The sequence below is a fragment of the Paramisgurnus dabryanus genome, chromosome 8 (assembly GCF_030506205.2).
Source record: "Paramisgurnus dabryanus chromosome 8, PD_genome_1.1, whole genome shotgun sequence".
NCBI lineage: Eukaryota > Metazoa > Chordata > Actinopteri > Cypriniformes > Cobitidae > Paramisgurnus > Paramisgurnus dabryanus.
Window position 1 is genome coordinate 19,641,490 of NC_133344.1, and position 10,644 is coordinate 19,652,133.

General features: G+C 39.1%; 2 protein-coding genes across 2 annotated transcripts; both read left to right on the forward strand.

Annotated features, from left to right (window-relative positions):
* The first annotated feature begins 1,062 nt into the window (after positions 1-1,062).
* Positions 1,063-2,001, forward strand: LOC135770421 (olfactory receptor 52E4-like). Its single transcript, XM_065280118.1, has one exon. The coding sequence runs from the start codon at positions 1,063-1,065 to the stop codon at positions 1,999-2,001; it is 939 nt and encodes a 312-aa protein (XP_065136190.1).
* A 7,704-nt stretch (positions 2,002-9,705) lies between these two features.
* Positions 9,706-10,644, forward strand: LOC135770422 (olfactory receptor 52E4-like). The gene has a single exon (XM_065280119.1). The coding sequence runs from the start codon at positions 9,706-9,708 to the stop codon at positions 10,642-10,644; it is 939 nt and encodes a 312-aa protein (XP_065136191.1).

Genomic DNA, 10,644 nt, shown 5'->3' on the forward strand with positions numbered 1-10,644 from the left:
ACTCCCTTACAAAAAAATACTGCTGTGCATCGTGTTGCTTACCAAGCTAAAACCTCTTTAAACTCTCAAAAAAAAATGTACAAAAGCTGTCACCGGGACCGCATCTTCTTCAAAAATTTGATAATGATTTTAACCATATGCTCTCAGTACTTATACATTAATAGTCAGATACTTTCAAATCCACTTAATCCTGGCTTCAGGCAATTCAGAAATTCAGAAATAGTTTGTTGGCAGAATCCAGGAGTCTGATCCAAAATGCTCATATACAAGAAAACATGTCAGATGCACTTAGAGGATTTTGCATCAGCTTTTATACATTTGTACTTATACTGTGGCAGACCCAATCTTATGTTGGTGGCTTATTAACAGAGATTGAACTAACCTAAACAATTATTGCACCTTCAAAGTAAACAGCAAAACAAAAGTGAAAATTCCCATGGGAAATATTTCCTTGTACAGTATGTCATTTGTTATTTTGAAAATATGACTGTAATACGTCACATAACAACACCCATTCCCATAGTTAATACACAGTAAACAAAAAATCCATGAGTATAAATTAGATTACAGACGATATCAACAAAGCACATTGTAACAGCGATGAAGGATGATCCCTTAAGGTGGCTAAACATTGCATTTATCACATTTTATGCATTAGCCATATGAAATGTAACAATATAGTGTAAACATTACAATTATAAAACATTAGGCCCCAATGAAAATCTCAACAACCACTTAATATCTTACAAACAATTTTTGATAAACAATTTGTGAACTATGATTGTAATTAATCTATTATAGAGTAATGTGTTTTTATTAATCATCTTGCATGCACTTTGTATTCTGTTATGCTATTGTTTTGTTTAACTGATAATTTTGTGGATGATTAACCTGTTCTAGTAAAACTTGCTTTGCTTTTTTCCAGGATGTAAGTTGATGCTCGATACGGCAAAATGAAAGACGGTGCGGCAACATAACTTCTGATGAGATTTAAATGTTATTTATTTAAAATAGATCATGTGTATAGTGTTGATGTAAACATATAGAGGTCATCTATTCACTATGTCTTCAAATGAATCTGTTCAGTCATTGATGCTAACCCTACACTCATTGGAGCTGTCTGAGACAAGCATTCATTCAGCATTCATATTTGGATTATGGGCATATTTAATAATCTTACTCTGCAATTTAACAGTTGCTTTTACTATTTGCTTTAATAGAAAATTTCATAAGCCAATGTACATTTTGTTGTTGAACATGCCTATCAATGACACAATAGGTGCAACAAGTTTTTTTCCTCAGCTATTGTATAGCATTTGGTGTCAGAATAGATCGATTTCCTATCCTGCGTGTTTCCTTCAAGGCCTTTTTGTGCACATATACGGAGGTGCATCTTATGTCATTCTTACAGCTATGGCCTGTGACAGGTATATTGCCATTTGCTATCCATTAAGATATGGTGCTATTATGACCAAAAATAACTTGTTGAGAATCATAACTGGAATGTGGTTCATTCATTTTATCATTATATTTGTACTTTTCTTGCTGCTTCTGCCCTACAACATTTGTAAGACATACATGGATGAGCTTATCTGCTACAATCCATCTATTATGAAAATCGTGTGCGAGGACACGCGAGTAAACAACATCTATGGATTGTTTATTTTATGTTTCTATCATATTGTTTCACTTTCTATTGTGGCATTTACTTACATTCATATACTGATCACTTGTATTACAAAGAAGCAGTCTGATGCAAAGAATAAGGCCCTTCAAACGTGTGGTACTCATCTGGTGGTCTTTTTGTTTTTGGAGTTTAACTCTTTTTTCCCTCTTATCGCACATCGATCTGAATATGTTCCAGCGTATCTGCGCAGGGTTTTCTCTACATCTCTTATGGTGTTTCCTCCCATTGTAAATCCACTGGTTTATGGTTTTAAAACTAAAGAAATCAGACAGAATATTGTCACTTGCTTCAAGAGAAGGATAGACAGTGTATGAACAACTGAAGCTTGTGTAAAAACTGTTTTATATTTTATATATTATATTCATGATATATACAATATACATACATACATACATATACATACAAGAGAATATAACCTAATTTCTACTCTTTATCATGTGCATGTTGTTGTTGACAGTCATGTCATGCATAAATGTCTTTATTCATCAATTAAAATACTTTTTAGTTCTAATAGTGTTGTTTTAGTACTTTAGTTTCTACACTAAAATATGGGGATGTTTTTAACCCAGGGCTGGGTAACTATTGGACAGAACACATTTCTGGGTTAAAATGACCCAAATAATGGGTTGTTTTAACGCAACTGCTGTGTTGATTCAACATGGTTGATTAACAATAACCTTGCAGTTGAATAAAAACAAAAAAAGCCCGCGTCACCTTTCAACAATATAACATAATCTGGCCCGCAGAAAGATTTTTATTCACTTTGTTTTATATTCGTTTGATTTTTTATTTAAACGTTTAAGGGTTCGTTCACATGTCGCATCTAACAACGCGTTAAAACGAGTCAAAGCTTTACTTTCCAAAGTGCTCGGGAGCGGAAGTTGCACTCCATGGCGTGGGTCGCGTCACCCGTTGCTACGCAGCCATGAGCCACACGTTCCGTGATGTCGAGGATCAGAGGCGTCATGCCCATTCAAACTGAGGGGGCACCTGCCCCCTTGGTTTTTTTGAGCCAATGGATTTTGCATCCAACCTCTAAATCAAATAAGCGTCCATTAATCTGTTATTTGACTTTTAATCTGTTAATATGCACAATATTATACATTCTGTGCTGCATCCTTGTCACTTTTCGGAGATTTTCGCCGTTTTGATCGTGTTTTGATCGTGTTTTGATCATGTTACATTACTTTTATTCTGGCGGCAGCTGGCGCTGCAGTCAGAGCGCAGCCGCAGACGTCATCAGTGTCTGGGCGCGCTCACGAGCTCTCTGCTGTTGCTGGCTTGCTGCTGCATTTGGCTATCTGAGGAATTAAAACGTGTTAGAAACGCTCACAACATTTCCAAACCCCAGTACGGTAATGTGCAGTTAACCTTCTCTGTGTAGAAAATGTATGGTTTTAAATGTGACCGTCTCAACGTTATATTAGTAGAGATTCATCTTCTTGGCACAACGCCAAAGTTCGCCAAAGTTCACGCGGGCGCGGAATCTCACATGCTCACATGAGGTAAAATTTAATGCAAAAATCCGTTCCTCTAATAATTGTATCTAAACATATTTTTTAAAATCATTATTGAACATTAAAATCAATCACGTGGCTATAGCTGATGTCATTTTCGTTGTTTATATACTTTATGGATTTAAAATTACATAAATTTTATAGGATAATGTAGTTGTTGTGCAAAATGCATTAATGACACAATTAAACAAGCCATTAAGACTTAAATAAAACATGCCGTTTCAGATGTGAATATGATGCAAATGTGTCATTATTCCGATTGAATAGTATTTGATATGAAAGTTAGTCATCACTTTTATTTTGGAGGTTTTTGCATGAAAGCAGGGGTTTTCAGATTGTTAGAAATGTAAGTGCCATGGAAAAGACTGAAAGCTCTATAATATTTCGTTTGATGTCTGTGTATACACAAATTTCTGGGAGCTGTTGACACTGTGCCCCCTTAAAAAAAATTGGTGCATGACGCCCCTGTCGAGGATAACGGAATGCACGATCGGATTTTAATTCCTCAACTGAACCTTGCGTCAATCATATCATTGTAACCATGCGATCAGTTAATCTGGTCGGGACTTTGTAGCTATTACTGTTGTAGCTGTTACTAAGAGAAGATCGAGCTGCGGTGGGGTTAGTTTACATCAACAAGTCACAGCATCTAATGGAGACACCGCATAGGGGGGAGGCAGAGCGGTAGATGTAATGCAACACATTGTAGACTACAGATAAGAAAAGAGCCATCAAAGTGCCCAGGTTAAGAAAAGAGAAAAGATGTGGAGAAATGTACAGAAAATAAAAGTATGTATACTGCTATATATAATGAAGTATAATATATTATTATGTAGCTTACTATTCAATTACACATAGAGCAGTATTATTTTTTCTGTTCAACTAACTTATGTAGCATTGACTACCCATTCAAAAGTTTTAGGATCGCTTATCACTTATTAATATTTTTCCACATATAATAGAAAATTAATTAAAACTGAAATAACAGAGAACATAATGAAATCACACTTTAACAGTAAAAGAAACACTTACTGGTGGTACTTTTTTTTATAATAGTTTATAAATGTATATAGGAATTAAAGCAACACTATGTAGTTTCCATGTAAAAATGACTTACAGCTCCCCCATGTGGTTGAAAAGTGCAACAGTGCCTGGTATCAGGCACTCTTCTGCAGGCAGGGGGAGGGGCGGGGCTGTGTGCTCTACCCTCCACCGCCACTTTCAGAGTGTGCTTGTAGCAGCTAGGAGGCTGCTCAGGTTGCAGCAACAGTAGAATTTGTCCAGTTAAAAGTTGTTCTATCACTGAAATAATTTTATAGACATTATTTAAAGGTAAAAAAACTACATAGTGTAGCTTTAAATTTGTTAGTTTAGTGCAAGGTTTTAATAGGTCTTAGTTATATAAGATAAGGTTAAGAAAAGATTTACTTACTTTTATAAAATAATGTATTTTAAAAAGATAAAACCACTGCTTATATATTTTCAAGTATTATTATACATTAAATAATAGAAAATAAACATGACATTTACAGAAATAAAGTACTTTTTTAACGTTAAAATAGCTTTGCTATCGGACCAGAGAGTGTGGGCCAGGGATGCTTGGACTTCGTCACAGGAGTACTCAGGTAAGTCTTTCCAAGATATGTACTCTTCTCTGAGTGACTTTCATCCACTGTTCCCAGCTAACCTGTTTCCTGGTACGTGTACCAAATGAATAGCTAGGTCTTCTCTCTCTTTCTAGACATGCAGCTATATATTCACAGGTAGGGAACTCTTAGCTTTAGCTTGTAGGGGCGTACTCTCAGGTAAGTGGCTTACAGCTACGCACTCACAGATAGGTGACTCTCAGCTTTGGGGCATACAGGTGTGTATCCACAGGTAAGAGACTCGTCGCTTTGGCATACAGGAGCGTACTGAGGTAAATGGCTCTTTGCTTAGGAGCATACATGTGTGAATCCACAGGTAAGGGATTCTTCGCTTTAGAATACAAGGGGCGTACTCAGGTAAGTGGCTCTTTGCTTTGGGCCATACAGGTGTGTATCCACAGGTAAGAGACTCTTTGCTTTAGCATACAAGGGGCGTACTCAGGTAAGTGGCTCTTTGCTTTGGGGCATATTCTCGGGGAAAGGGCTCTTTATGGTGGGGCATACAGGCACATATTCACAGGTGGACGGCTCTTAGTCTGACTCTACAGTGAATATACAAGGGCACAGAGAGCATTCAACTTACAGACCCTTAAAAAGATGGACGACAGGCCTTGGCCTCGTTGGCGCTGGAGAGACTGGAGAGGATGTGCTACACCTATACTCGTGGCCTCTTCAACGGGGCAGACTTCCAGAGCCAGACATCCACTTGACCGCCTTTAACCGTTGACACTTCTCCCACGACGATTTCCAGCCTTTGGCACGACACTGCAAAGCTAGCAGTAGACGGACTCACAGCAATACTTTACAATGCATATATTTCAGTAACCTCGGAGAGAATAAGATACATCACCTCTCAATTTCGAACAAGGGCAGAAGGGGTATGATTCGAACACTGCTGCTCGTTGGACCTACCACGGCCAGGCCACCGCCACCACTCCAGGTGGGTTCAGGTCAGTTGTTCGTACCAGGCCTGTTATGCAGACAATTACCAGGGTTGAACACTTCCCTCTCCTCTCTTCCAAACCACGGGACAAGAGATCTAGACAGGGGCGAACTTCCAGAAGGACTCCACAGTAAGTCAACACACACAGCGGTCATACAGCAGTACTTCGTACAACAGATAATTCTTCCCCACGTTAACATCCTTTCCCACACTATTCAGTGTACCTTACTTGTTGTTATCGTTTCACCGCCTCCAGATGGAGAAAGAGGGTCGGGAGCTATGAGCAGGCGTACATAAAATAGGTGGTCACTACTGGCACAGCGTGCGTCCCTCCCCACAGGATTTTCTACTCGACCCAAAGGGTAAGTGCAGACAACAGGGACACGGCACAGCACTACAATCTTCAGGTGTACACACGTCAACTCAGACTCACCCAATGCACTTTACACACTCTAGTGACTTAACGCATGGTGCTGACCTTTAGACCGAGGGTTCGTCCAGTGGAGAATCCAAACAGTGACATAGCAGATGGCTCACAGTTGACGTCGCAGCCGCAACAGGATAACGTCCTCCCGTTAATAAATACTCGGCTTGGCTTCTGTTGTCCCATTCCTTCCTTCGCTTTGCGAGTGTCCACATCCACAATATAACCGTCTCGGTTTCCTCTCTAAATGCCCCGAACGTTCTACTCCACCCGCAGTATCTGCTGGAAATCCACAACCACTTACTGTATTTCTGATGCCCTTTTTATACTCCTCTTCCCTGCTGAACCTCCCAATCAACTATTGCCACGTTCAACAACACACCTGTTGCCAATCCTACCCAAATTTCGGTCTCCCGGGCTTCCCAGAAAGTGACTGGTGTTCGAGGAATAGCGTCCGGGCGGAACTAATCTTTGCCCACTTTCAGTTCCGCCCCTTCAAAAAGTCACTCCGTGACACGTGGCATACAGCTGGCCACTGGATCTGCTCAAAAATGCATTTCCCCCAGTCAGCCTTCTTGCACAGAACCTGTGCAAAGTCAGAGAGGACAAAAAGCACATTTTACTAGTTGCTTCTTACTGGACCACCAGGAATTGGTTCCCAGAACTCACGCTCCTCGCGACACCCCCTCCCAGGCAGATTCCCCTGAGGAAGGACATTCTTTCTCAGGCATGGGGCACATTATGGCACCTCTGTATGCAGAGACCACACATGGAGGTTCCACAGGTCGGGACGCAGAGGTTCTAAGTGATTTATCGCAGGCGGTATCTGACACTATTTCTGCAGCACGAGCACTGTCCACGAGATAGTCATCAGAAGTCATCAGAAAAGGGAAAGCTGTCACTAAGCAGATGATATCCCATTGGATAGTGGACACAATTGCCCTTGCCTATCAGGAGCAGGGCATCCCATGCCCTTTACATTTTGGAGCTCACCCCACGAGAAGTGTGGCATCATCTTGGGCATTAGCTTGTGGTTCCTCGCTGGCTGGGCGACACCTAACATGTTTACTAGATTCTATAGTGTTCGTGTCGAGCCGGTATTCTCTAGGGTCTGTCTCTCTAGTATGTGATATTACTTAGAGAGTTTTCAGGTGTTTTCACCTATCAGGTGTTTCATACGCCACCCAAGGGTAACATCCTTTAAGAGTGGCTTCCACAGCGCTCCTAGTTACGCCCAGATGGGTTCACTTCCTAGTCTGCCTAGTTCACTATTGTGGGTTATGGCACAAGTATTGACCGGCCTTTCTGCAGGAAGCTCAGGTTCTGTCTCTTTAATATATAAGACGGAAGCTTTACGCAGGCACTGGAAGGGTCAGCTGCAGTGGCGTTTTGGTAATGATTCCCAATTCGTTGGTTCCGACGTGAAGTCATAGTGTCTGACTGAAAGGGTTAAAGAAAGAAGTAAACAGAGAAGTGAAAGAGTGAATGGAGACCTCACGTCTCGTTGCCACAGTTTGCTAATACCGGCTGGTCACTAAATGCTCGGCTTTCTCAGCGAAAAATAGCTGATTTGGTATTGCATCTGCCTCCTGTTAAATACTGGCACAGCGGGGCGGGGCCACTGAAAGCAAATATCTGCATGCCAGGTTCATTGGTATTTTAGTAGTTTCTCGAAGTAGATTGGTCCCGCGAATGCATTCCCAATTTGTCTTTTACGATATGACGTCTCCATTCTCTTCCTTCAGGGAACGAGGGTTACATACGTAACCGAGAAGATATGTTGTCGTTGTTCAATTCTTTTGTAATTCAGTGTACAGCAGTGTAATATAATGTGGTCTGAAAAATAAAGAAAAAATGTTAGTTGCACCTAAAGGTTGGAGCTCTCTATGTAACCAGTATGTGGTACTTATTAGTGCTGTGTTCAAAATATCGATACGCCTGACGATGCGCGCATCGATACAGCACCTTCCGTATCGATTCGGATGTACTTTTGAAAGTAACGTGACGAATTGCTGTTGATCCGTGATCCATATGGAAAGGACGCATGTGTCCCGTGGAGTACGTAGAGTTAAAGGTGGCGGGGTATACTTTCACTTTGCGTGTCTGTCTCGCTGGCGCACGTGTCTGCATAGTGAACCGCGTACTCGCGCTCTCTCTCGCGCGCGCGCATTAAAGTCAATGAGTTCAGTATGAAAGTGCAGATATCTTAGCCTATACTACTGCAAAGGGCTTTATTAGCCATGCTCTTATAAAACAGTACTAACGCATTTGAGAAGAAACACGACAAAGATTTGCATGTGAAAAGTGTATGTCTAGAGAAGAGATACAGAGCTACTTCAAACTATAACTGTCACATTAAAAATCTGATTTCTATTAAATAGTATTAGGTCTGACTGCATGTTTATAGATATATTCATAGATGTAGAATAATGAGAGACAAGAGTAAGGCACCATCTTTGTAAAACTGCTTTTAAAAAACATAAGTTAAGTACTAACTCTGGGATTTTAAATATTTATAAAAGCTAATAAATGAATGGCAAAAACACAACTGTTACAACACTGCTTATTCAATGTACAATAAACAAACAATAATAAAATTAATAATAATAATGTTACTAAATTCGGAACAAAAATGTAATTCAAAATAGTCTTGTATCGTGATGTGCATCGTATCGGGATACGTATCGTATCGGGGTATTGTTGGCGAAACACAGCCCTAGTACTTATATGCATTCTTTGGGTACAAATGTGTAGTTTTTGAAAGGGCTCAGCTTTTATACATCTTTTGTCCATTTTACTATGCTGTGGCAGACGGAATATAAACAGAGATTGCACTAACCTAAACAAACATTGCACCTTCAAAGTAAAACAGCAAAACAAAATTGAAATTTCCCATGGGAAATATTGCCTTGTACACTATGTCATTTGTTATTTTGAAAATATGACTGTAATATGCACGTCACATAACAACACCCATTCCCATAGTTAATACAGAGTAAACAAACAATCCATGAGTATAAATCAGAGAATTTCAACAAAGCACATTGTAACAGCGATAAAGGAAGATCACTTAAGGTATATATATGAAATGTAACAATGTGATTTAAACATATTACATAAACAATTTATTTGAAGTCTAAAAAATCCTTAAATAAAATCTCACAACAACAAAATATTTTACAAAAAATATATGAACTATGATTGTAATTTACCTATTATAGAGAAATGTGTTTTTATTAATCCTCTTGCATGTTACAAGATCAGCTTTGTATTCTGTTACGCTTTTCTAATTGATAGTTTTGTGGAGGATTAACCTGTTCTAGTAAAACATGCTTTGCTTTTTTTACAGGATATAAGTTGCTGGATACGGCAAAATGAAAGACGGTGCTGCAACATAACTTTAAAGTTCGGATGAGATTTAAATGTCATTTATTTTAAATACATCCTGTATAGTGTTGATGTAAACATATAGAGGTCATCTATTCACCATGTCTTCAAATGAATCTGTTCAGTCATTGATGCTGACTCTACACTCATTGGAGCTGTCTGAGACAAGCATTCATTCAGCATTCATATTTGGATTATGGGCATATTTAATAATCTTACTCTGCAATTTAACAGTTGCTTTTACTATTTGCTTTAATAGAAATCTTCATAAACCGATGTACATTTTGTTACTGAACATGCCTATCAATGACACAATAGGAGCAACAAGTTTTTTTCCTCAGCTATTGTATAGCATGTGGTGTCAAAATAGATCGATTTCCTATTCTGCGTGTTTTCTTCAAGGCTTTTTCGTGCACATATACGGAGGTGCATCTTATATCATTCTCACAGCTATGGCCTGTGACAGGTATATTGCCATTTGCTATCCGTTAAGATACAATGCTATTATGAGCAATAATAACTTGTTGAGAATCATAACTGGAATTTGGTTCATTACTTTTATCATTATATTGGTACTTTTCTTTCTTCTTTTGCCCTACAAGATTTGTAAGACATACATGGATGAGCTTATCTGCTACAATCCATCTATTATGAAAATTGTGTGCGAGGACACGCGAGTAAACAACATCTATGGATTGTTTATTTTATGTTCTTGCCAAATCGTTTCACTTACTGTTGTGGCATTTACTTACATTCATATACTGATCACTTGTATTACAAAGAAGCAGTCTGATGCAAAGAATAAGGCCCTTCAAACGTGTGGTACTCATTTGGTGGTCTATCTATTTTTGGAGTTCAACACTTTTTTCCCTCTTATTGCACATCGATCTGAATATGTTCCAGCGTATCTGCGCAGAGTTTTCTCTATATGTGCTATGGTGTTTCCTCCCATTGTGAATCCACTGGTTTATGGTTTTAAAACTAAAGAAATCAGAAAGAATATTGTCACTAGCTTCAAGAGAAGAATAGGCAGTGTATGA